The sequence below is a fragment of the Pan troglodytes genome, chromosome 7 (genome assembly GCF_028858775.2).
Source record: "Pan troglodytes isolate AG18354 chromosome 7, NHGRI_mPanTro3-v2.0_pri, whole genome shotgun sequence".
Classification (NCBI taxonomy): Eukaryota; Metazoa; Chordata; class Mammalia; order Primates; family Hominidae; genus Pan; species Pan troglodytes.
In genome coordinates, this window is record NC_072405.2 from 153,999,934 (window position 1) to 154,026,818 (window position 26,885).

Consider the following 26,885-nt stretch of genomic DNA (forward strand, 5'->3'; position numbering starts at 1 on the left):
TTGCTAAAACAAAATTCCTCCCAATCCTATCTAACAATTTAGGTAAACAAGTTTCCTCAGTGCTAGCAGAAAAATGGAAAAAGAAAACCCAAAATACGAATATAATGTTTTTTTGGTGGGGGGGCAGGGGAATGTAATTATTTCGATTATTTCGGACTGTGACTCATTCTAGCAATGAGTAATGTCTACCAAGAATCAATGAGCCGGCGCGGTGGCGCGCGCCTCTGGTCCCAGCACTTTGGGAGGCCGAGATGGGAGGACCACCTGAGCCCGGGAGGTCGAGGCTGCAGTGAGCCGAGATCGCGCCACTGCACTGCAGCCTGGGCGACAGAGCGAGACCCTGTCTTAAAAAAACCAAAACCCGAAAACCAAAAAACTCCACAGCGCGCCGCTTCCCCACTTCTCTGGGGCGCAGAAAGAGGTGAAGTTTGGCCCTCACGGTATTTACTTCCCCTGGATCCTCGCCTCCTGAGAAGCTGGTCTTGGGCTGCGGTCGGACCTCACCGCGAGCTCCAGACCCGAGTTTCCGAGCCCGCGCTTCCCGGCCCGCAACCCTCCCAACCGCGTAGCAACGCCGCTCCTGCCGGACACCCCTGGTCCCTCCGGGGGTCTTAGCCCCGCGCCCGGAAGTCCGCACCACTGAGAGGGGAGCCGATCCCTGGCGCTCCTAGAGCGGCGCAGGAAGTTTCCCAGGCGGGGCCTCTCGCGACTTCCGGTCGCGGCGGGTTGGCGGCGGTGCAGGCTTTGTGGGCTGATCTGTGGGGCCCGCGCCCGCGGGGTCCAGTCAGCGGCTGCGGGGTCGGGCTCGCGCCGTCCTCTCCCCGCCCGCGCCGGGTGAGTGGCGCGTTCCGGACGGGGGCGGGCAACGCCTTAGCCGCAGCCCCGGCTGGCTCCGGAGCCCGGCTGCCTTGCCAGGGCACAGTCCGCCGAGAGGGCCGGGCGGGGTCCGCAGGCCGCTGCCCGCCCCGCTAGGGCGTCCAGGAGCGGGGCCTTGGCTAGCCAGTCTCCCGGACGCAGCCACGGCCGCCCCCGCGAGGCTGCAGCGTCTCTCCAGCGAGCCCGCCTCGGGCCCGAGCCTGGGGTCTTCTCCCTGAGGAGCGCCGTGTGGGTACCCCTGGTTCCCTCTCCTTCCCCCCGCCCTGAGCCCAGGCCGGAGAGCCGCGGGCTTGAGTTTCCGTGTCGCAGTCTTCAGGTCCGCCAGGCCTGCGTGAGGGTAATGCCGCAGACGTGTTTTACGGTGTGACAGGACTGGGTGTGGGCGTTCCCGCGGCTGTGCCTGAACCCGGCCTCCGCTCCCTGGGGCCTCGAGGCCTCTCGGTGCTGGAGGAGATGCAGCGCCAGCATCTTCTGTGCTGTTGGGGATAGGGGTGGGGAGGGAAACGTGATGGGCAGAATTAGAATTAAGTACGAGACTTGGACCTGGAGAATTCCCCGATGGGGAGAGGTGGTGTGGCTACGCTGTCCTGCTTTTTCTTGAAGGTACCCTTTTCCCTTCGCGTCGTTAAGAATCCCAGTGGCGTTCTCTGTGCTTCTGTCAAGGCTGTCTTGCTCCCTTCACACACAGGCTACGTCATGGTCCAGGGACTCTCAGGGTCTGGGCAGCGCCTGGATGCTGGCCTCAGACTCATAGGTAGTTGGTGTGAAGCAGCTCAGGGAGCTGCCGAGCTTGTCTTCGCTGCCTCAGGGTCATGGAAGATGACCCAGGAGAGGACACAGGGGGCTCGTCGTTGTCCTTGGGCAGAGCCCTGAGCAGCATGCCGGTAGCAGAAGCCAAATGGCCTGGGTGGGGCGGGGGCAGTTGACAGCTGGCTCCAGTTCTCTGACCTTACGCTTCTTACCTCCCTGAACTTCCGGGGCATCGTGGGGAGCACTAGGAACAGAAGCGCTCCCTGCCTAGCCTGTGGCGCCCAGTAGGCCCCTTGGTGTGGCGCGGGGCAAGGAGGTCCAGATGTTAGTGGAGCTCTAGTCCACGTCTCACTCGGTTGCCCTCTGGTTCTGCTTTTCCTGTTTCCTGAGGGTGAAGCTTGGTGTATCCTGTTAATTTCTTCAGGCTGTAAGCAACACACAGTGACTCTGGCTGGGAGCTTGAGGCTGGAATATCCCCTTACCAGTGTGGGTGCAAGGGCTGGGGGCTTCTAGTGCCAGATGGGACACCCCTAGACACCCCAGAGCTGCTGTGGTTGCTGATGATACACAACATCTGCTGTTGAGACAATTTCAAGTGATATTTATTTATTTATTTATTTTTGAGACGGAGTCTTGCTCTGTCGCCCAGGCTGGAGTGCAGTGGCATGATCTCGGCTTACTGCACCCCCTGCCTCCCGGATTCAAGTGATTCTTCTGCCTTAGCCTCCTGAGTTGCTGGGACTACAGGCACACGGCACCACGTCCGGCTAATTTTTGTATTTTTAGTAGAGACGAGGTTTCACCATATTGGTCAGGCTGGTCTTGAACTCCTGACCTTGTGATCTGCCTACCTCGGCTTCCCAAACTGCTGGGATTACAGGCGTGAGCCACCGCGCCTGGCCTCAGGTGATGTTTTATCCAGCAAATTCTGTGTTACAACAGGAGATGGGTCCATGCTAGTCAGTTCGTTGTGTGGAGTCACAAGTCAGGTGGCTTCCTTTTTTTTGCATTTCATGTCAGTTTCTTTAAATGAAAATGTATTGATTTAATTTTACTTAAATTCATACAAGAAAAAGTTAAGCAAAAACTGAAGATAGCTATTTTGAGATAACTGTTTCTTCAAAGCAAGATATTTGCAATTTTAAAAACTTTCTCTAGAGGCGGGCAGATCATGAGGTCAAGAGTTCGAGACCAGCCTGACCAACATGGTGAAACCCCATCTCTACTAAAAGTACAAAAGTTAGCCAGGCGTGGTGGCACGCCCCTGTAATCCCAGCTAGTCAGGAGGCTGAGGCAGGAGAATCACTTGAACCTGGGAGGTGGAGGTTGCAGTGAGTGGAGACCATGCCATTGCACTCCATCCTGGGCGACAGAGTGAGATTCCGTCTTAAAAAAAAAAAAAAATTTCTCAAAAGTTAAAAAAATTATGAAAATTATTAAGAGGCACACATATGGTTTTAAGATATGTTCTCGTAAACAGAAACACCTTGTTTCTGGCCGGGCGTGGTGGCTCACGCTTGTAATCCAATCCCAGCACTTTGGGAGGCTGAGGTGGGTGGATCACCTGAGGTCAGGAGTTTGAGACCAGCCTGGGTAACAAAGTGAAACCCCATCTGTACTAAAAATGCAAAAAAATTAGCCGGGCGTGGTGGCAGCTGCCCGTAATCCCAGCTACTTGGGAGGCTGAGGCAGGAGAATCGCTTGAACCCACGAGACAGAGATTGCAGGGAGGTGGAGATTGCAGTGAGCCGAAATTGTGCCACTGCACTCCAGCCTGGGCGACAGAGTGAGACTCTGTCTCAAAAAATATATATATATCAAATAAAAAAAATTAAATCGCTTGTTTCCAGGTAGTATAACAGCCATTTTAAAATTTAAAATCAGAAGGTATCAACTGAGTTCCAAAACAAGAAACCAACATCTCCACCCCACCGTTCCCCCACTTCTTTTTTTTGAGATAGAGTTTTGCTCTTGTTGCCCAGGCTGGAGTGCAATGGCGCGATCTCAGCTCATTCCACCCTCTGCCGCCCGGGTTCAAGAGATTCTCCTGCCTCAGCCTCTCGAGAAGCTGGGATTACAGGCGTGTGCCACCACACCTGGCTAATTTTGTATTTTTAGTAGAGATGGGGTTTCACCATGTTGGCCAGGCTGGTCTCGAACTCCTGACCTCAGGTGATCTGCCTGCCTCGGCCTCCCAAAGTGCTGGGATTACAGGCATGAGCCACCATGTCCGGCCCACCCCCTTTTTAATTTATTTTTATTTTTATTTATTTTGAGATGGAGTTTCGCTCTTGTTGCCCAGGCTGGAGTGCAATGGCTTGATCTCAGCTCACTGCAGCCTCCACCTCCGCCTCCTGGGTTCCAGTGATTCTCCCGTCTCAGCCTCCCAAGTAGCTGGGATTACAAGCATGTGCCACCATGCCCAGCTAATTTTGTATTTTTAGTAGAGACTGGGTTTCTCCATGTTGGTCAGGCTGGTCTCGAACTCCTGACCTCAGGTGATGTGCCTGCCTAGGCCTCCCAGAGTGTTGGGATTACAGGCGTGAGCCACCGCATCTGGCTTGTCTTTTTAAAATACAGACTGTGTTTCACCATGTTGACCAGGCTGGTCTCTAAGTCCTGAGCTCAAGCAGTCTACCTGCCTCAGCCTCCCAGCGTGCTGTGATTACAGGTGTGAGCCGCCGCACCTGGCCCAGTTTGAATTTATCATCATGGGGAGAATTGAATCTGAATATTTTGAGTTGTATATTAGCATTATTTAAGACGTAGGTTAAAGTTGCTGTAACAGATTCAAATACGGTGTTTCAAATAAGAAACTTGAGTTGTCTTATTCTCTCTTAAAGGTAGGGTTGGCCTCCAGGGACTCTGGCTGCCCTGCCTCATCAGCACTGTGGGGAGGGGAGAGAGTGGACAGCACGCACACATCACTTCCCTTCTCGCCTCATCTTGGTCACAAACTCACCTAACTTAAGGGGACACTAGGAAATGTCATTTATGGGGCAGTCATTAGTAATTTGATGGGGTTTCTAACACTTAAAGGAAGAAGGAAACAGGAATGCTGGGGAACCACATTGGCTACCCAAGTGTCCAGTGGACCTTTCATCCCACACATGGGGGTGTGCCAGTGTGGGTCCAGACCACTGCAATAAAGTGAATAGCAAAACAAAGCAAGTCACAGAAACTTCTTAGCTTCCCGGTGTATATAAAAGTTACGTTTAGGTATGCTGTGGTTACTATTCAGTATGCAATAGCATTATGTCTAAAAATGTAAATAATTTAAAGATACTTTATTGCTAAAAGATGATCATCTGAGCCTTAAGTTGTAATCATTTTGCTGGTGGAGGGTCTTGCCTTTCTTGATGGCTGCTGACTGATCAGGGTGATGGTTGCTGAAGGTTGGTGTGACTGGCAGTTTCTTAAAATGGGACGATGAAGTTTGTCACATCAGTGGAGTCTTGCTTTCACAAAAGATTTCTCTGTAGCATGCAAAGCTGTTCGCTAGTATTTTACCCAAGTAGAACTTCTTTCAAAATTAGAGTCAAGCCTCTCAAACCCTGCCTGTGTTTTATCAACTAAGTTTATGGAATCTTCAAAATCCTTTGTTGTCATTTCAACAGTGTTCACGGCATCTTCACCAGGAGCAGATTCCATGTCAAGAAACGTACTTGTTTTCCTCATCTCTAAGAAGCAACACCTCAGCCGGGCACGGTGGCTCATGCCTGTAATCCCAGCACTTTGGGAGGCTGAGGCAGGTGGATCACCTGAGGTCAGGAGTTTGAGACCAGCCTGGCCAACATAGCCAAATCCCGTCTCTACTAAAAATACAAAAATTAGCTGGGCGTGGTGGCGCACTCCTGTAATCCCAGCTACTCAGGAGGCTGAGGCAGGAGAATTGCTTGAACCCGGGAGGTGGAGGTTGCAGTGAGCCGAGATTGCACCACTCCACTCTGCCTGGGGAACGAGAGTGAAACTCTGTCTTAAAAAAAAAAAAAGCAGCAGCACCTCATCCATTCAAGTTTGATCACGAGATTGAAGCAATTCAGTGACATCTTTAGGCTACACTTCTAAATCTAGCTCTCTTGCTATTTTCACCACATCTGCAGTTGCTTCCTCCACTGAAGTCTCAAACCCCTCAAAGATTCATGAGGGCTGGAATCAGGTTTTTCCAAAATACCAAATGTTGATGTTTTGACCTCCTCCCACGAATCGTGAATGTTCTTCGTGGCATCTATAATGATGACTCCTTTCCAGAAGGTTTTCGGCTGACTTTGCCCAGATCCATCAGAGGAATCATTATGGCACGTACAGCCTTGTGAAACATATTTCTTAATAAGACTTGAAAGTTGGAGTGACTCCCAGCCAGGGGCTGCAGAATGCATGTTGTGTTGGCAAAAGAAGAACATCAGTCTCCCTGTTCATCTCCATCAGAGCTCTTGGGTGACCAGGAGCATTGTCAGTGAGTAGTGTTTTGAAAGGAATCTTTTTTTCTGAGCAGTAGGTCTCATTAATGAGCCTAAAATACTCCATAAACCATGCTGTAAACAGATGCACTGTCATCCAGGCTTTGTTATTCCATTTCCAACACAGGCAGAGTGGATTTAGCATCATTCTTAAGGGTCCTAGAATTTTTGGAATGGGAAATGAGCATTGGCTTCACGTCACCAGCTGCATTCGCCCCTAACAAGAGAGTCAGCCTGTCCTTTTCAATCTTTGAAGCCAGGCATTGACTTCTCTCTAGCTGTGAAAGTCCTAGATGCCATCTTCTTCCAATAGAAAGCGGTTTTATCCACACTGAAAATCTTTTTAGAGTAGCCACCTTAGTCAACCATCTTAGCTAGATCTGGAGAACTTGCTGCAGTTTCTCCCGTAAAGCTTGCGGCTTCACCTTGCACTTCTATGTGTGGGAGTGACTTCTTTCCTTAAACCTCATGAACCAACCTCTGCTGGTTTTCTGCTTTTCTTCCGCAGCTTCCCTCACCTGTCTCGGCCTTCATAGAATTGAGGACGGTTAGGACCTTGCTGTGGATTCAGCTTTGGTTGCCAGTCACACCAGCCGTCGGGCAAAGTTGTTGTTTTAATCTCTCCAGACCACTCAGACTTCCTCCACATCAGCAATAAGGCTGTCTTGCTATCCTGTCATTTGTGTGTTCACTGGAGCAGCTCGTTTAATTTCCTTCTGGGGGTTTTCCTTTGCTTTGCCGCTCGGCCGTTTGATGCAAGAGGCCCGGCTTTCTGACTGAGTTTTAGACATGCCTTCCTCACAAAGCTTAATCATTTCTAGCTTTTGGTTTAAAGTGAGAGATGTGGGATTCCTCCTTTCACGTGAGGCCATGGTAAGGTTACTAATTAGCCTAATCTCAATATTGTTATATCCAGGGAAGGGGGAGGCTGGAGGAAAGGGAGAGATGGGGAACAGCCGGTCGGTGGTGGATGTAGGAAACACAGATTGATAATTCAGTTTCTTATATGGGTGCGGTTCATGGTGCCCCAAACAGTGACAATAGTTTTAGATTCCTGTTACCTGCCGGGCACCTGGCATGGGTGTGGAGGGCAGAGTTCTGAGGTGGTCTCTTAGATTCCTGGCCCCTAATGTACACACCCCTTCTTCCAGTTACTCATTCAGACACTCATCTGGTACTGTCATGAAGAGACTTGCAGATGTCGGGAGGTCCCAGGTCAGTGAGGTGAGAAGGGAGGCCGTCTGGGAGAGCCTGACCTAATCACACAGACCCTGGGAAGCAGAGGTTCCTCCATCTGGTTGGAGAACAGAGGCTGAGATTAGATGCGTGAGAAAAATGTGATGTGCTGTGCCTGCCTTGAGGTTCAGGTGGCCCCTAGGGGCGGCTCCTGCTCACAGCCAGTAAGCACACAGGGTTCTCAGTCCTACAGTTGCAGGGAACTGGATTCTGCCATGAAATCTGAATGAGTTTGGAAACCAGTTTTCCCCAGGGCCTCCAGATGAGAGCTCAGCCCGATGACATACAGTTGCAGCTTTGCGTGACCCTGCGTGGAGATCCCAGCTGGCCTGGCCTGGATGTGTGACCTACAGAACTGTGGGGTGACAAATGCATGCTGCTTTAAGCTGCTGAGTTTGTGTAAATTGTTTTTGGAGCAGTGGATAACTGGGAGAGGGCTTGGCACTGGGCGGGTGGAGTCCCCTTCTTGGAAGCAGTTCCCAGAGTGAGGATTCCCAAACTGCAGGCTGGGGCATTGCCCTGCACAGCGGGGTTGGATAGAGCATCCCAGTGCCTGCGTGAGGTCGCATAATTCCGGGTCCAGTCAGCTTTTCCAAAGTGAGCACCTGTGTGACTCAGGGCACCATGTGCCCCTGCCAGTGACAGTGTCTCCTGAACACCATTGCAGCTTACATCCTTCCACCAGGGATTGGCTCTCTGTTTTCTAGCTTTATGTAAATGGAGTCGTACAATATGAGCTCTTTTGTGCCTGGCTGCTTTTGCTCAGCACTTCGTCTGTTGTGAGGTCCGCCTGTGCTTTTGTGTGTGGCAGTTTTTTTTCTGTGCATTATTGTTTGTGTGAGTCTTCTGTTGCTAGATATTTAGGGTGTTAGAATGTTGCTAAGAACACTCTAGCTACAGACTTCTGCAGGGTAGGCTTGCAGTTTCTCCAGCAAACTAATTCCCTTGAAAATATCCTCACTGTTGGGGCTGCTTGCTGCCAGTGCATCCCACGTCACAGCTCTGGTTTTTGTTTTTGTTTTTTATTTTTTTTATTTTTTGAGATGGAGTCTCACTTTGTCACCCAAGCTGGAGTACGGTGTTGTGATCTCTGCTTACTGCAACCTCTGCCTCCCAGGTTCAAGTGATTCTCCTGTCTCAGCCTCCCGAGTAGCTGGGATTACAGGTGCATGCCACCACGCCTGGATAATTTTTGTATTTTTAGTAGAGATGAGGTTTCACCATAGCCAGGTTGGTCTCGAACTCCTGACCTCAAGTGATCCACCCACCTTAGCCTCCCAAAGTGTTGGGATTACAGGCATGAGCCGCTGTACCTGGTGCAGCTCTGGTTTTTAAACGAGCAGAACCTCCAGTTTTATTTACTGGCTTCTGGGCTGGGCTGATCCCCCCTCCCTCATTATATTGGCAGTGGCCTTGAGGTATTGAAGACAGTAGTAGTGGATGGGAAGGCAACATTACTGATCTTCGCAGTGGCCCAGCTCCCACTGCCCAGCAAGAACCCCAAAGAGAAGGCTCTTGAGGCGAGACAGTCAGCCTTCTCATCCTGAGAGCCACATTAATGGGTCCTCAGTGCATAAGCAGAATATATATGGAAATTAAAAAGCAAATACATGGCTGGGTGTGGTGGCTCACCCCTGTAACCCCAGCACTTTGGGAGGCCAAGGTGGGTGGACCGCTTGAGGCCAGGAGTTTGAGACCAGCCTGGCCAATATGGAGAAGCCCCATCTCTACTAAAAATACACAAGAATTGCTTGAACCCAGGAGGCGGAGGTTGCAGTGAGCTGAGATGACGCCATCATGCAATCAGCCTGTGCGAGAGAGCAAGACTATCTTTAAAAAAAAAAAAAAAAAAAAAAGGCCGGGTGCAGTTGCTCAAGCCTGTAATCCCAGCACTTTGGGAGGCCAAGGTGGGCGGATCACCTGAGTTTGGGAGTTCGAGACCAGCCTAACCAACATGGAGAAACCCCATCTCTACTAAAAATACAAAATTAGCCGGGTGTGGTGGCGCAAGCCTATAATCCCAGCTACTTGGGAGGCTGAGGCAGGACAATCGTTTGAACCCGGGAGCTGGAGATTGCGATGAGCCGAGATCGTGCCATTGCACTCCAGCCTGGGCAATAGCAAAACTCCATCTCAAAAAAAAAAAAAGAGAAAATACAAATGGTCGGCCGAGCGTGGTGGCTCATGCCCGTAATCCCAGCACTTTGGGAGGCCAAGGCGGGCGGATCACAAGGTCAGGAGATCGAGACCATCCTGGCTAACGGTGAAACCCCGTCTCTACTAAAAATACAAAAAAATTAGCCAGGCGTGGTGGCAGGCGCCTGTAGTCCCAGCTACTCGGCAGGAGAATGGCGTGAACCCAGGAGGCAGAGCTTGCAGTGAGCTGAGATGGCACCACTGCACTCCAGCCTGGGCAACAGATCGAGACTCCGTCTCAAAAAAAAAAAAAGACAAATCCTCAGACTTGAGGCTGGTAAAGTGCAGGCGCCAAGAAAGAAACTTTCTCTCAAAGCAGTCACTGTTCTTTGGTCTCTGCTTTCAGAGAGTGGATTCTGGCTTCCCCCCTTTCCATGGCAGAGCCTCAGATAGCATTGTTTCGTTATAACATCTATGAGGGAAAAAGTGATTCCTGGCCGGGAGCACCATGTGTGGAGTGTGCACATTCTCCCCACGGCCGCCTGCTTTCCTCCACGTCCCAAAGATGTGTCCATTAGGTGAACTGGGGTGTCTCCTTGGTCCCAGCATGAGCGGGTTTGGGTGTGTGAGTTGCCCTGTGGTGGGACCCTGTCCTATCCAGGGCTGGTTCTCACCTCGCACCCTGAGCTGCCAGGATAGGCTCCAGCTACCCAGGACCCTGCATTAAAATAAGTGGGTAAATAATTATCTTGTTTTTCTTAATTTTTTTTTTTATGGGAGATTTTCCAGTAAAAACTGAGAAACCTGCTAGACATTCTAAAAGAGCTGTAGCAAGCACTGTTAATCTTTCTTTAAGGTAAGGTATGTATAACTCACATTTATTTCAGTGTTTAATACTAGAAGTGTTGGAGCTTTTTTTTTAAATTAGAGACAGGGTCTCACTCTGTCACCTAGGTTGGAGTTCCATAGCATAGTCATGGCTTACTACAGCCTCAAACCTCTGGGCTCAAGTGATCCTCTTGCCTTAGCCTCCCAAATAGCTGGGACCACAGGTATGCAACATCACACCCAGCTAATTAAAAAATTTTTTTTTAGAGATGGAGTCTTGCTATGTTGCCCAGGCTGGTCTTGGACTCCTGGCCTCAAGTAGTCCTCCTGCTTTGGCCACTGGAAATGCTGGGATTATAGGCATGATCCACTGTACCTGGCTTATTACCTTGTATTGAGTGTATTATGTATGCATGATTAGAACATTCATTCATACAGCAGATATTGATGAAATGTATTACTTTATGCCAGAAATTGTTTGGGTTGCTGAGGATAAAGAACAGAACAAAGTTCCTGCCCACACAGCACTCACATACTTGTGGGGGAGACAACAAAACACATAGTTTGTTGCCTGTGGGGTGTGTGCGTGTGTGTGTGTGTGTGCATGCATGTATATATCACAATTCATTGATTCTAAGATACACTTTCTCCATATTTTAATGTCTCTGAAATTGAGTTGCCTGTTAGAATTGATGGAGTGTTTTTTGTTGTTGTTTGAGACAGGGTTTTGCTCTGTCACCCAGGCTGGAATGCAGTGGCACAAGCACGGCTCACTGCAGTCTCAACTTCCTGGGCTCAAGTGATTCTCCTGCCTCAGTCTCCCATGTAGTTGGGACCACAGGTGTGCTACCTTGCCTGGCTGTTTTTAAAAATGTTTTTTGTAGAGATGGGTTCTTTCTACCTGGCCCAGGCAGACGTTGAACTCCTGGTCTCAAGTGACCCTCCCACCTCTGCCTCCCAAAGTCTTAGGATTACAGGAGTGAGCCACTGTGCCTGGCTTGATGGAGTGTTTTCGTTTAAATTGGTACTTTTATTTTCCTTCATGGTTCATAAAATTGTGTCACATCTCGCAGTCGATGGCTGCTTTGATTGGGTGACTTATGATTGGTCAAGTGGTCAGAACTGTGCAGAGAAAGCAGAGGCAGGAGAGAGGGCATGCTGAGGGTGGGGGTGCCTTGCTGTTTTTTTTTTTTTGTTTTTTTGTTTTTTGAGACGGCGTCTCGCTCTGTCACTCAGGCTGGAGTGCAGTGGCACAATCTCGGCTCACTGCAAGCTCTGCCTCCTGGGTTCAGGCCATTCTCCTGCTTCAGCCTCCCGAGTAGCTGGGACTACAGGCGCCTGCCACCACGCCCGGCTAATTTTTTTTGTATTTTTAGTAGAGATGGGGTTTCAGTGTGTTAGCCAGGATGGTCTCGATCTCCTGACCTTGTGATCCGCCCGCCTCTGCCTCCCAAAGTGCTGGGATTACAGGCGTGAGCCACCGTGCCCAGCCAGCCTTGCTGTTTTATAGTGTGACTAGGAGGGACTCTGATCAGGTGACGTCAACACAGACACCTGAAGGACATCTAGGAGTGAACCCTGCAAATATCTTTGGAGTCTTTCTACGAAAGTGCAAAGGCTCCGAGGGGGCAGGGACTGCAGGGGCCAGTGTGACCAAAGAAGAGGGAAGGGGAGGGCAGGGTGAGCAGCAGGAGTCCAGGCCCGGTGGCCCTTGTGGGGCCAGAGTAGGGGATGGGAAACCCTTGTCAGTTTTGAGTAGAAAAGTGACATCTGATTTATGATTTTAAAGCGTAATTCTGCTGGCTGTGTAGAAAAGAGCTGGAGAAGGGGAGAAGTAAGAAGGTGGGAGGCGGTCACACTTCATGGTGAGAGGCGATGGTGCAGATGGCAGCCCTGTAGGCTGTGGGCATCTGGCGCTGGGCATGGTTTTGAACAGATGTGGAGTGTGAACAAAGGGAAGAGGATTCAAGGGTTATTGCAGTGTTTGTCGCCTGAACAAATGAGATAATGGAGAAAACTATAGAAGGAGGAAAATCAGAAGTGAGGCTGGATGCATTAGGGTTGAAAAACTTGTGAGAGCATCCAAATGAAGGTGTTGGGTGAGGAGCTGGTCAGGTGTGGGGGCTGGAAAGAAGGCCAGGTTGGAGGCAGGCATGTGAGTGTTCAGCATAGATGGCGCTGGTGTCTGATAATGAGTGCACTCCCCTCTGTAATGGACAGAGATGAGGGCTGAGCCCTAGACACGCCAGGGCTTTGAGGCGTCAGGGGACACTGGGAGGAGCTATCAGTGAGGCGGGTAGGGAACAGAGAAAGGCTGTCCCAGATTCACATAAGGAGAGTAACTTCTGAAGGAGCGGGGCTGTGTCAGTGCCGCCGCAGGTTGAGTTGGAAGCGTGGCCATAGCTGACCCCTGATTTGGTGACGTGGATGTTTGGGGTGAGAGCCCTACTGTAGTAGGCTCAGGGGAAGGAGGAAATGGAGAAATCGAGCGTGGGGTGGGGGCTCTTTGAATGGGGCTGCGGAGGAGGAGAGTCATGGGGTAGTAATTGGTGGGACATGGGGCCCATGACGTGCATTTTTCAGGTCGCTGGGAACTGGCGCACTTCTTCATGCTGAGGGGAGTGGTGGGCTTGGAGGGCAAGGACTTCAGGATGGAGGAGAGGGATGGGTGCTCGGGTGCTGTCCCTGCATGTGTGAGAGGGAAAGGGAGCTCACACACAAGTGGAAGTGTTGCCTTTAAGTCAGAACAAGGGCAGTTTAACCCAGGTAACAAGCCTGGCAGAGGATGGGTGGAGATACAGGCTGGCAGGAGATGTGGGAGGCAGTGGATGTCCTTGCCTGATTTCTTCTGTTTTCTCATTGAAACAAGAAGCAAGGTCACCAGTGGGGAGGGAGGAGGGAGTGCTGGGTTTGTAAGAAGATAGGAGAAGTGGAAGGTCCTGTGGGGAGTGGGAAGGGTAGGAGTTGCTGGCAGCTCTCAGGCCCCATTAGGCAAGCAGCTCTGAATTTAAAGAGCTCAGTCAGCTGGCTGGATGTGGTGGCTCACGTCTGTAATCCCAGCAGTTTGGGAGGCTGAGGCGGGCGGATCACGAGGTCAGGAGATCGAGACCATCCTGGCTAACACGGTAAAACCCCGTCTCTACTAAAAATACAAAAAAATTAGCTGGGTGTGGTGGCGGGCGCCTGTAGTCCCAGCTGCTTGGGAGGCTGAGGCAGGAGAATTGTGTGAACCCAGGAGGCGGAACTTGCAGTGAGCCGAGATTGCACCACTGCACTCCAGCCTGGGCGACAGAGCGAGACTCCATCTAAAAAAAAAAACACAAAAACAAACAAAAAACAGCAAGAGTGCAGGCACAAATCAGAACACAACCTCGTTTTAACCAAAGGTTGGGCTTTCCCATCCAAGTATCATGGAGGGAGAAAAGGGTAGGGGAGCCCGATTCTGTGCAGGAGGGTGATTCTCATGCAACTTACAGTGAACACAGTGCCCCAGATCATGGGCTCTAAGCTAGATACGGAGGGGAGAAGAGGACATGAAGGAAGGAATGAGGAACAGTGAAGAGGTGGCAGGGCTGATGTGTTTATACGTTTGTTTAAAATATCTGTCTCGGTTTTTTAATGGAGTTCAAGCATATCCCCACCCCTCTGCAACTCATCCAGGATTCACTAATGGTCAGAGGAGTGTTGTGCACCACAGACCAGTCTGTCCTGGTGTTGGATGTTAAAAGTGGAGCCACAAAGAAGCCATCTTATGTGGGACAGGCTTGGGTGTGAGACCAGAGCTGTGGGTAGCAGCATGTTGGGTCAGGATGAGGGGCAGAGGAAACACTTTCCACCTCTTGGATATGGATTTTATCCTGCCCTGATTCAGGAGATCCCCATGTGTTAAGTAAGGGGAAAGATGATTTTGTTGTCTTTTGTTTCAGATTCTAATGTAGGAACTGGTGAGAAGGAGGTGACTGAAGCCTGGATTTCTGAGGATGAAAACTCACGTAGGACGACGTCAGACAGACTCACGGTGATGGAGCTCCCCTCTCCCGAGTCTGAGGAAGTCCACGAGCCCAGATTAGGGGAGCTCTTGGGAAATCCAGAAGGTCAGAGCCTGGGGAGTTCCCCCTCTCAGGACAGGGGCTGCAAGCAGGTGACAGTGACCCATTGGAAGATCCAGACAGGAGAGACAGCTCAAGTGTGCACCAAGTCAGGAAGAAACCGTATTCTGAACTCAGACCTTCTTCTGCTTCAGAGAGAGCTCATAGAGGGGGAAGCCAATCCTTGCGATATCTGTGGCAAAACCTTCACGTTTAATTCAGACCTAGTTAGGCATCGGATTTCGCATGCTGGGGAGAAACCTTACACGTGCGATCAGTGTGGGAAAGGCTTTGGCCAGAGCTCACACCTTATGGAGCATCAGAGAATTCACACTGGAGAGAGACTCTACGTCTGTAATGTGTGTGGGAAAGACTTCATTCACTATTCAGGTCTCATTGAGCATCAGCGCGTTCATTCAGGAGAAAAGCCCTTCAAATGTGCGCAGTGTGGGAAGGCGTTTTGTCACAGTTCAGACCTGATTAGGCACCAGAGAGTTCACACCAGAGAGAGACCTTTTGAATGCAAAGAGTGTGGGAAAGGCTTCAGTCAGAGCTCCTTACTTATTCGCCATCAGAGGATTCACACGGGAGAAAGGCCCTATGAGTGCAATGAATGTGGGAAATCCTTCATAAGGAGCTCGAGCCTCATTCGCCATTATCAGATCCACACAGAAGTGAAACAGTATGAATGCAAAGAATGTGGGAAGGCATTCCGTCACCGCTCAGACCTTATTGAACACCAGAGAATTCACACTGGAGAGAGACCCTTTGAATGCAATGAGTGTGGGAAAGCCTTTATTCGGAGTTCAAAGCTCATTCAGCATCAGAGGATCCATACTGGGGAGAGGCCTTACGTATGCAATGAGTGTGGAAAGCGCTTCAGCCAGACGTCAAACTTCACCCAGCATCAGAGAATTCACACTGGAGAGAAACTCTATGAATGTAACGAGTGTGGGAAAGCTTTCTTTCTGAGTTCATACCTTATTCGACACCAGAAAATCCACACTGGAGAGAGAGTGTATGAATGTAAGGAATGTGGGAAAGCGTTTCTCCAGAAAGCCCATCTCACTGAGCACCAGAAGATCCACTCTGGGGACAGGCCCTTCGAATGTAAAGACTGTGGGAAAGCCTTCATCCAGAGCTCCAAGCTGCTTCTGCACCAGATTATTCACACTGGAGAAAAGCCCTATGTGTGCAGTTATTGTGGGAAAGGCTTTATTCAGAGGTCAAACTTCCTTCAACACCAGAAAATTCATACTGAAGAGAAGCTCTATGAATGTAGTCAGTATGGGAGAGATTTTAACTCAACTACAAACTTTAAAAATAATCAAAGTGTTCACCAAGAGGGACTCTCCTTGAGTAAGGCCCCCATACATTTGGGTGAGAGGTCTGTAGATAAGGGGGAACACACAGGTAACTTATAAAATAATTATTCTCCCGCCCAGTGAGTGATGTTTGGAAATGCGTGGAATTAGGATTCATGTGGTTTCTAAGATTTGGACATGTCAGAATTTTGTGAGTCATGGATGGGGCTGCTTTTGCAGTGGGTGCCACCTGCCACTGTGCAGCCCTACTCGGCTCAGCCCTTCTCCTCAGCTGTGAGCACTGTCCTCAGGAGAGTCACAGGGCTTGACACCTGACTCTGAGCTGGAACAGTAGGGGCAGGGAGAAGACAGGTCTCAAGAAAAGGTTTTTAAGAAGTTTCATCCCCAGTTAAGCAGAGTCCATCCTTGACTTAAATCCCTTATTACAGCAGAACTGTGTATCTAATCTTACGACTTAGGAGAATGTTACCTAGGACATTTTGATGTGTTAAGTTGAAGAAAGGTAACTCGTGTATGAACCCCGAGCCATTTCCCTGTTGTCCTGAGGAGGAACTCCAGGCCTCCCATCGTGTGCCCTAAGGCCTCCTGCGTCCTGGAGCCCTGCCTCCCACTGCCTGACTTCCTGCCACACGGTTAATGCTGCAGCAACACTGACTGCTTCATCTTCCCTGTGCTCCACGTGGCTTCCTACCTCTCTCGCCTTTGTTCTTGTTGAAGGGTCTCTTCTCAGCTAATTAACTCTGAATCATGGTTCAAGACATGCCTCAGGCATCATGTCAATGGGTGTTTCCCTCAGGCTTAGTTGGCAGCACTCTCCACACTTCTGTGGCTCAGTGATTACTGCTATTACTATATTTACTTGCATATGTCAGAATGACATGATAGACTATCTCTGTCACTATGCTGTTGGGTTCCTGAGGACAGTGATCATATCTGATTGATTTCCATGTGTCCACTGTCTAGCACAGGGCAATAAAAAATACACCCCTAAATCTATGTGTAATTGGCATCTCTCTTGCTTTGTCCTTTCTATACTGCCATTCTAAAAATTTTCAGCTGTTGGCTGTTTTTTTTTGTTGTTTGTTCATTTTGTATCAGTATAATCTACGATTCTGTTAGAAGTATCTTCTCAGCCCTGCTACTGTCTGCTGCTCCTACTTAGAAGTTGCAGGCAATATCCTGTGCACATCCACGCCCTCCTGTGTGCCACCTTACAGCTCATGCAGAACTGTCTACTTGATCTGGAGGGCATTGACACCTGGCTCAGCTGGAACAGTGGGGACAGGAGGAGGCAGGTCTCAAGAGAAGGTCTTCACTTACTTGTCTGTATCTTTCTGTCTCACTCGAAAGGCACAGTCTCAATGCGCTACGTAACTCTTCTGTTGTAGCAGTTCTGAGGTTGAACTGAGCTCTTGTCATTTTCCATGCTCTCTGGCTTATTGTGTCATTTCAAAATGTATTGATATCTATAAGGAATAGTCCTCAATGTTGGGAAAACAGATGAGCAACCCACTACCCTGAAGTCATCCACCGTGTAGTGGGGAAGACGGAGATCACAGTAGGGTGAGTTAAGTATGTGCCCTCAGGTGTGAAGGAGCACAGGTGAGGGGGTGCCTGCTGTGGCACAGAGCTGGGAAGGCCTTACAGAAGAGGTGACATTCAGCTGGGCCAGAGATCAGTAGAGAGCAGCTGAAGAAGAAAATAGGGAACAGGAGAGGGATCTGCAGAAACATGGAGCCATGACAGATGGCTTTTTGGCTAGGACTGTTCGAAAGCAGGCGAGGTAAATGGACAGTGGACAGCCACCTCGCCAAACTGTTAGTCTTTACCTCTGAATTTCATCTGGACATGAACCCCAAAGTCCAGTTTTGTAACGATATAATTTTTTTCTCATGAGGCCATATTTTGAGTTCTTAAATACTACCAACCCTGAACGTCTCAGGACAGATAATTCAAAAAAGAGATCTACATTTTCTGGAAAATCAGCATTACTAGAGATGTTTCAAATGTAGATTTTACCAGACCATTTTAATCAACTTTATTGAGATTCAGTTTTCATATAGTAAAACGCCTATTTAAGTGTACAAGGTTTTGAAAAATCTATACACCTGTGTAACCACCACCACCTGTGTAACCACCACCGCCAGAACCAAAAACGTTTCTGTCACCCAAAGAAGTTCCCTTTTGCCTTTTCCTAGTTAAGCCCACTCCAGCCCCAGATAACCACTTTCTATCCTCATAGATTAGTGTTGCTTGGTTTAGAGCCTCATACAAATGGATTCATTTAGTATGTGTTCTTTTGCGTCTGATGTCTCACTTTGGCATGTTTTTAGACTCATCCAAGCTGTTTTGTGTTTCAGTAGTTCTCCTTGCTGAATAGTATTCCATTGTGTGGATAAGCCATCATTTGTTTATTCATCCACGTGTTAATGGGTTTCCAGTCTCGGCTCTTAAAACTATGAGCATTTGTGTAAAAGTATGTATTTGCACATGTGTTTTTATTTCTCTTGGGTAAGTACCTAGGACTTTAATTGCTGTGTTGTAAGTGTCTTAGTTCATTCAGGCTGCCATAACAAAATACCATCAACTGGGAGGCTTATAAACACCAGAAATTTATGTTTTACAGTTCTGGAGGCTGGGAAGTCCAAGATGAGGGTGTCAACATTTGGTGTCTAGTGAGGGCCTGCTTCCTTTTAAGTAGATGTCTTTTCACTGTGACTGCACGTGGTGGAAAGGGACTAGCAAGCTTACCCCTTTCATGAGGGCTCTCGCCTTGTGATTCTGTCCCCTCCCCAAGACCCCACCTCATATCATCTTATGGGTTAGGAATTTGACATGAATTGTGCAAGGATGTAAACATTCAGTCCATTGCAATACGTGTTTCTAACTTCCTAAGAAATTGTCACACAGCCCTCTGTAGTGGTTGAATCATTTTACACTATTACTACATTATGGGAAGATTCCAGTTGCTCCATATCTTTGCTAACACTTGGCATTTTCAGTCTCTTAAAATTTATTCCACTCTAGCCTCCTTATGATTTTAATTTGTATTTGCCCACTGAATAATGTATGTCTATGATTTCATCTGCTTATTGCTTTTCTGTGTCGTCTTTTGTGATGTGTCTGTTCGTGCCTTTTGCCTGTTTTTAAGTTGGGATGCTTATTGTTGACTCAAGTTCTTTCCATATTCTGCATGAAAAACATACATGTAATATATAGAATTCTTTGTCTCCATTTGTGACAAATATTGTGAATATTTTCATGTTTGGTTTGCCTGTTCATTTTCTTAATGGTGTCTTTTGAATATTTTTTATTAAGCCTAATTTATCAAAGATTTGGGTGTGGTGGCTCATGTCTGTAATCCCAGCACTTTGGGAGGCCAAGGTAGGCAGATCACCTGAGGCCAGAAGTTTGAGACCAGCCTGGCCAACGTGGTGAAACCCCGTCTCTACTAAAAATACAAAAATTATCTGGGCGGGTGGCACACCCCTGTAGTCCCTGCTACTCAGGAGGCTGAGGCAGGAGAATCACTTGAACCCAGGAGGCAGAGGTTGCAGTAAACCAAGATAATAATGATGTATGATATTTTATAATAATTTGAGTTTAAGAAATTTGCCTACTCAAAGGACATGATTTTTTCCTATGTTTTTTATTTTATGGAACTTTTATAGTTTTACCTTTTACATTTAAGTCTGTGATCCATTTTGAGTTCATTTTTGTGTACCATATGTGATAAGGGTCAAGATTCACTTTTTTATCTGTGTGGTTGGTTGTTTCGGTTCTATTTGTTGGGACTCTACTTTCCCAATGACCAAGTCTTCACAGGTTTGTAAAAACTGAAGTGACATAGAAGTGGTCTGTTCTGGACACCATTCTTCTTGTGTGTATAACTTTACACCAATATGACACTATATTGATTACTGTAGTTTTATTTGAGGCAGAAATCTCATTCTGTTGCCCAGGCTGGAGCGTAGTGGCACAATCACAGCTAATGTAACCTCGAACATCCGGGCTCAAGTGAGCCTCTTTCCTTAGCCTCCCAAGTAGTTGAGACTGTAGGCATGCATCACCACATCTTGCTAATTTTTTATATTTTTTTGTAGAGATGGGGGTCTCACTGTGTTGACCAGGCTGGTCTTGAACTCCTGGCCTCAAGGGATCCTCCTGCCTCAGCCTCCCAAAGGGATTACAGGTGTGAGCCACCACTCCTGGCCAACTGTAGTTGAACTCAGGTATTGGAAGGGCTTCCGTTTTGTTCTTTTCCCATTTTTTTTTTGACTTCTAGATCCTTTGCATTTTCATATAAAATTTGAAGTCAACTTCTATCAACTTCAGGCCAGGCCCGTGGCTCATGCCTATATAATCCCAGCACTTTGGGAGGCCGAGGCAGGCGGATCACTTGAGGTCAGGAGTTCAAAACCAGCCTGGCCAAGATGGTGAAACCCCATCTCTACTAAAAATACAAAAAAATTAGCCAGGCGTGGTGGCAGGCGCCTGTAGAATCCCAGCTACTCGGGAGGCTGAGGCAGGAGAATTGCTTGAACCTGGGAGGTGGAGGTTTCAGTGAGCTGAGATCGTGGCATTGCACTCTAGCCTGGGCAACCAAGAGTGAAACTGTCTCAAAAAACAACTTTTATCAATGTCTGCAAAAAGAAAGTCTTCTGGGATTTATAGATCAATTTAGGGAGAAATGACATTTTAACAATTCTGAGTTTTCCAATTGTTGAACATGGTGTACTGCCCCATTTATTTAGATCTGTTAATTTCTCTTAGTTTGCAGCTCTCACATTTTGTTAAATTCATGTATTTAATATTTCTGCATGCTATTGCAAGTGGTAAGGTTTTTAAAAAGCTATTTTCTAGTTATTGCTAGTATATAGAAATGCATTAGACTTGTACATTGATCTTGTATCAAGCAACTTAGATCAGTTAACTTATTCTAGTAGCTTTTTTCTAGATTCTTTAGCATTTTCTATGTAGATAATCATGTCATCTGTGAATAAAGTATTTTACTTTTCCAATTTATATGGACTTTGTTCCTTTTTCTTATTGTACTGACTAGGGCATCTTGTTCTGTTTTCCTTAGAATTGGTAAGAGTGTGTCCTTGTTTTGGTATCAGGATACTGTTACTCCCAAAGAATTGCGAATTATTCTGTCCTCTTCTGTTTTCTGAAGTTGTTTATGTAATATTGATACTATTATTTCTTCCTTAAATGTTTTCTTCCCTTCTTTCCTTCCTTCCCTCCCTCTCTCTTTCTCTCTCTTTTTTTTCTTTTCTTTTCTTTCCTTTTTTTTTTCTGAGACCCAGTCTCACTCCGTCACCCAGGCTGGAGTGCAGTGGCATGGTCTCGGCTCACTGCAACCTCTGTCTCCCAGGTTTAAGCGATTCTCCCACCTCAGCATCCCGAGTAGCTGGAGCTACAGGTGCATGCCACTATGCCCAGGTGTTTGTATTTTTAGTAGAGACAGGGTTTCACCATGTTGCACAGGCTGGTCTTGAACTCCTGGCCTCGTGATCTGCCCACCTTGACCTCCCAAAATGTTGGGATTACAGGAGTGAGCTACTGTGCCCAGCCATAAATTCAATTTTTTTAAACAGCTATAACAGTTCAGGTTTTTCTATTTCTTCTTGTGCCAAGTTTGGTAACTTTTATCTCTCAAAGAATTATTCATTTCATGTAAAACAGTGAATTATTGGCATAAATTTCAAAACATTCCACTACATTTTATTCGACATTCTATTTTAATTATATTTAAAAGGATGTCCTCTGGCAGGGCGCAGTGGCTCACTCTGTCGCCCGAGCTGGAGCGCAGTGGTGAGATCTCAGCTCGCTGCAACCTCTGACTCCTGGGTTCAAGCAATTCTGCCTCAGCCTCCTGAGTAGCTGGGATTACAGGCACCCACCATTATGCAAAACTAATTTTTTGTATTTTTAGTAGAGACGGGGGTTTCACCATGTTGACCAGGCTGGTCTCAAACCCTTGACCTCATGATTCGCCTGCCTCGGCCTCCCAAAGTGCTGGGATTACAGGCATGAGCCACCGCGCCCGGCCAGAGTAGATTAATTCATCTGAGAGCTTCACCCTCATGATCCAATCACGTCTTAGACACCACCTCTCAGTACTGCCGTATTGGGGATGAAATTTCTACATGAGTTTTGGAGGGGCAGACACTCAGCATTCTGTCCAAAACTCATGTCCTTCTCAAACAAACAGATTTGTTGCAATCCCATAGTCCCCAGATTTTATTCCAGCACTGAATCAAAAGTCCAGAGTCCAGAGTCTCATCTGTGAGCCTGTGAAATCAAATAAGTTATCTACTTCCGAGATACAATGATGGTGACAGGCAAAAGACAGACATTCCCACTCCATCAGGGAGGGGTAAGCAATAAGAAAGGGTTAGCAGGTCCCAAGCAAGTCCAAAACCCTGCAGGGAAGGCATTAAATCCTGAAGTTGGAGAATCATCTCTTGACTCCATGTGCCACTTCCTGGACACCCCAGGGCGAGGGTTGGGTCCCCAAGGCCTCAGGCACCCCCACTCTATGGCTTTGCTCTACCTCCTATGGGTTAGAGTCTGGTGCCTGAAGCTTTTCCAGGCAAGCATGCATGCTGCCAGTGACTCCACGGTTCTTGGGTCCCAGTGGTGGTCCCACTCCTGTGGCTCGCTAGACATTACCCTGGTGGGGACTCTCCAGCACCTCCAACTCCTCATTTCCACTCAGCATTGCTTTAGTGGGGGTTCTCTGTAGTGCCTCCACCCCTGCTACAAGTCTCTGCCTGGCCCCTCAGCTTTCACTGGTATCCTGTGCAATCTGGATGGAGGCTGCCAAGCCTTCACAGCTCTGGCTTTCCCTAAGCCAGCAGAACTAGCACCACATGGATGCCACCAAGGTTTAGGGCTTGTGTCTTCTGGAGTGAGGCATTCACATCTGGGGCTGCTTGAACAACGGCTGTGGTGCCCAGAGCAGAGTCCTAAGGTGGCCCTGGGCGAGCTTGTGGAGGGCTCCTGGGGTCTGTCCCCCGAAAGCATTCTGCCTTCCTAGGCCTCTGAGCCTCTGATGGGAGAGGCAGCTTCGATAATCTGAAATGCCTGCTGGGACTTAGTTTCATTGTCTTGGGAGAATTGCACCTGGCTCCCTTCTACCCAAGCTAATTTCTTTCACAAACTTCACTGGGCTATACCCTTGGTTTCCTCTGCTGAACATACTTTTACTCTACATGGCCAGGCTGAGTTTTCCAAATCTTTCCACTCTGCTTCCTTTTAATTTACAAATTCTGTTTTTAAACTATTCCTTTGCTCTCAAAGCTCAGCATAAGAGGCCAAAAGTAACCAGCAGCTCCTTCTTCTTTTTTTTTTTTTTTAAGATGAAGTTTTGCTGTTGTTGCCTAGGCTGGAATGCAATGGTGTGATCTCGGCTCACCGCAGGCTCTGCCTCCCGGGTTCAAGTGATTCTCCTGCCTCAGCCTCCCGAGTAGCTGGGATTACAGGCATGTGCTGCCACACCCAGCTTATTTTGTATTTTTAGTAGAGATGGGGTTTCTCCACATTGGCCAGGCTGGTCTCGAACTCCCGACCTCAGGTGATCTGCCCGCCTTGGCCTCCCAAAGTGTTGGGATTACAGGTGTGAGCCACCACGCCCGGCCACCAGCAGCTCCTTCTCTTTTTTTCTTCCAGATATCCTAGTTCATCACTCTTAAGTTTGACCTTCCTCAAAGCCCGAGGCATGGACACAATTCAGCGAAGCTCGTTGCCAATTTATATTAAGGATGACCTTTACTTCACTGTCCAACACTTTGTGCCTCCGTTCCATCTGAAACTTCATCAGAATGGCCTTTATAGTTCATACTTCTATCTGCATTCTGGTTGTGACCACTTAATGGATCTCTAAGGAGGTCCAGTCTTTCCCTAGTCTTGTCTTCTAAGCCCTCACCAGAATCTAGTCCTTTTCTAGCCTGCTCCCCCAAATTCTTGCAGCTTCTGCCCATTACTCAGTTTCAAAGCTGCTTCTACATTTTTGGTTATTTTTTATTAGCAGCACCCCACTCTCAGTACCAATTTTCTGTCTTAGTCCATTTTCTGTTGCCTACAACAGAATACCTGCAACTGGATTACTTATGTTTGTTTGACAGAATCTCACTCTGTTGCCCAGGCTAGAGGGTAATGATGCCACAATAGCTCACTGCAACCTCAAACCTCTGGGCTCAAGTGATCTTCCTGCCTCAGCCTCCCGAGTAGCTGGGACTACAGGTGTGCGACACCATACCTGGCCTGAAACTGGGTAATTTATAAAAGAAAGGATTTTATTTCTTACAGCTATGGAGGCAGAGAAGTCCAAGGTCAAGGGGCTGCATCTGGTGAGAGTCTTCTTGCTAGTGGGGACTCTGCAAAGTCCAGAGATGGTGCAGGACATCAATGGTGAGGCGCTGAGCATACTTACGGGATAGCTCAGGTCTCTTCCTCTTCTTACAAAGCCTTCAGATCCCCTCCCTGGTAACCCATTGATCTATTAATCCACAAATGAGAGCAGAGCCCTGGTGATTCAGTCACCCCCTTAAAGGCCTTACCTCTCAGTACTGCCACATTGGAGACTGGAGATTAAATTTCTTTCCTTTTTTTTTTTTTTTTTTTTTTTTGAGATGGAGTTTCACTCTTGTTGCCCAGGCTGGAGTGCGATGATGCGGTCTTGGCTCACTGCAGCCTCCGCCTCCCGATTCAAGTGATTCTCCTGCCTCAGCCTCCCGAGTAGCTGGGATTACAGGTGCCCACCACAATGCACGGCTAATTTTTTGTATTTTTAATAGAGATGGGGTTTCAACATGTCAGCCAGGCTGGTCTCAAACTCCTGACCTCAGGTGATCTGCCCCCCTCAACCTCCCAAAGTGCTGGGATGACATGGACATGAGCCACCATGCCTGGCTCTTTTTTTTTTCCAAAAAAAAAAAAAAGGGTCTCGTTATGTTGCCCAGGCGGGTCTGGAACTCCTAGGCTCAAGCAATCCTCCCGCCTTGGCCTCCTCCCAAACTGCTGGGATTACAGGTGTGAGCCACCATGCTCGGCCAAGTTCTTTCAACTTTTATCTTTGGAAAATATTTTGATTTTGCCTTCATTTTTGAAGGATGTTGCTGGATATAGAATATGTAATTTACTTTGCCTCTGAGTGCTTGTAAGATTTTCTCTTTATCACTGGCTTGTAGCTGTTTGATTATGATGTGCCTTGGTGTGGCTTTCTTTGTTTTTATCCTTCTTGGGGGTTATTGATCTTGGATTTGTGGCTCTATTATTTTCCTTTTATTTGGAATCTTTTCCATCCCAGTTTCTTTTTTTTTTTTTTTTTTTTTTTTTTTTTTGAGACGGAGTTTCACTCTTGTTGCCCAGGCTGGAGTGCAATGGCACGATTTTGGTTCACCGCAACCTCTGCCTCCCAGGTTCAAGCAATTCTCCTGCCTCAGCCTCCCGAGTAGCTGGGATTACAGGCGCCTGCCACCACACCCAGCTAATTTTTTTGTATTTTTAGTAGAGACAGGGTCTTGCCATGTTGGCCAGGCTGGTCTTGAACTCCTGACCTCGGGTGATCCACCCGCCTCGGCCTCCCAAAGTGCTGGGATGACAGGCGTGAGCCACCGCACCCAGCCCACAGTTTCTTACAATGTTTTTCTGCCACCCTCCCACACCAAGAGGAATTCTAATTTTATTTATTTATTTTTGTTTTCATTATTATTTTTTGAGACAGAGTCTCACTCTGTTGCCCATGCTATAGTGTAGTCTCATGATCTCTGCTCACTGCAACCTCCACTTTCCAGATACAAGCAATTCTCCTGTCTCAGCCTCCCAAATAACTGGGACTACAGGTGTCCACCACCACGCCCAGCTAATTTTTGTATTTTTAGTAGAGATGGGGTTTCACCATGTTGGCCAGGCTGGTCTCAAACTTCTGACCTCAGGTGATCCACGCACCTCGGCCTCCCCAAGTGCTGGGATGACAGGCGTGAGCCATCGCTCCTAGCCAGGAATTGCAATTTTAGGTGAAATTTGCTTCCTGTTGCCCTCGGGGCACTGTGGCCCTGTTTGCTGGTGCCTTCCTGCTCCTTCACTCGCCTTCGGGGCGCTGTGGCCCTGTTTGCTGGTGCCTTCCTGCTCCTTCTTCACTCGCCTTCGGGGCGCTGTGGCCCTGTTTGTTGGTGCCTTCCTGCCCCTTTGCTCGCCTTCGGGGCACTGTGGCCCTGTTTGCTGGTGCCTTCCTGCCCCTTCTTCACTTGCCTTCGGGGCACTGTGGCCCTGTTTGCTGGTACCTTCCTGCTCCTTCACTCGCCTTCGGGGCACTGTGGCCCTGTTTGCTGGTGCCTTCCTGCCCCTTCGCTCGCCCTCGGGGCACTGTGGCCCTGTTTGCTGGTGCCTTCCTGCCCCTTCGCTCGCCTTCGGGGCACTGTGGCCCTGTTTGCTGGTGCCTTCCTGCCCCTTCGCTCGCCTTCGGGGCACTGTGGCCCTGTTTGCTGGTGCCTTCCTGCCCCTTCTTCACTCGCCTTCGGGGCACTGTGGCCCTGTTTGCTGGTGCCTTCCTGCTCCTTCTTCACTCGCCTTCGGGGCACTGTGGCCCTGTTTGCTGGTGCCTTCCTGCCCCTTCGCTCGCCTTCGGGGCACTGTGGCCCTGTTTGCTGGTGCCTTCCTGCTCCTTCGCTCACCCTCGGGGCACTGTGGCCCTGTTTGCTGGTGCCTTCCTGCCCCTTCCCTCGCTGTGCTGCAATGTGGGCATGTTCTGTGGGTTTGTCTTCAAGTCCATTGACCTTTTCTTTTGCCTTTGAGGTCGTTTTTGTTTGTTTATTTTGTTTTTTTTTTATTTCTAAAAGGTCACCTTGGGTTCAGAAGCCTTTGTGGTCTCATGTTCATTCCACCATTGAACTTTTCATTTCAGATGTAGGTTTTTCAGCTGTAGAAGTTCTACTGGATTCTTCTTTATACCTTTCATTCCTTTCCTCTTTACCACGTTTTCCTTTAAACCTGTGAAATTACTCACTTGGCCTTTTAAAAGTTCTTATCTGCTAATTCCACCATCTTTATCATGTCTGGATGTTCTTCAGGGTTTTGTTTTGTTTTGTTTGAGATGGAGTCTCACTCTGTCACCCAGGCTGGAGTGCAGTGGCGTGATCTCAGCTCACTGCAACCTCTGCCTCCCAGGTTCAAGCGAT

At 48.4% G+C, this 26,885-nt stretch overlaps 1 protein-coding gene and 1 non-coding gene across 6 annotated transcripts; one reads left to right on the forward strand and one right to left on the reverse strand.

The window, feature by feature from the left end:
* Nucleotides 1-707: 707 nt before the first annotated feature.
* ZNF623 (zinc finger protein 623) lies at nucleotides 708-16,691 on the forward strand. Of its 5 annotated transcripts, XM_063816651.1 has the most exons (3): nucleotides 841-1,104; nucleotides 5,244-6,082; nucleotides 14,213-16,691. In XM_063816651.1, exons 2-3 carry the CDS (start codon nucleotides 6,004-6,006, stop codon nucleotides 15,796-15,798), a joined length of 1,665 nt encoding a protein of 554 aa, XP_063672721.1. In that variant the 5' UTR covers nucleotides 841-1,104; nucleotides 5,244-6,003; the 3' UTR covers nucleotides 15,799-16,691. The 5 variants fall into 5 exon arrangements, with proteins under 5 accessions (XP_003312006.3, XP_063672721.1, XP_520001.4 ...); XM_003311958.5 differs by lacking the exons at nucleotides 841-1,104; nucleotides 5,244-6,082 and adding an exon at nucleotides 708-834; XM_520001.9 differs by lacking the exon at nucleotides 5,244-6,082.
* LOC112204273 (U7 small nuclear RNA) lies at nucleotides 10,235-10,294 on the reverse strand. Its single transcript, XR_002937845.1, has one exon. It is a non-coding gene; the product is annotated as a U7 small nuclear RNA (small nuclear RNA).
* Nucleotides 16,692-26,885: the final 10,194 nt, after the last annotated feature.

What these genes read in the sequence shown, in the direction of transcription:
- ZNF623 (XM_063816651.1), top strand. Translation starts at nt 6,004, where the DNA reads ATGTTGTGTTGGCAAAAGAAGAACATCAGTCTCCCTGTTCATCTCCAT. An exon ending in GGTGACCAGGAGCATTGTCA is followed by an intron (nt 6,083 to 14,212) that starts GTGAGTAGTGTT and finishes CTTTTGTTTCAG; the next exon opens with ATTCTAATGTAGGAACTGGT.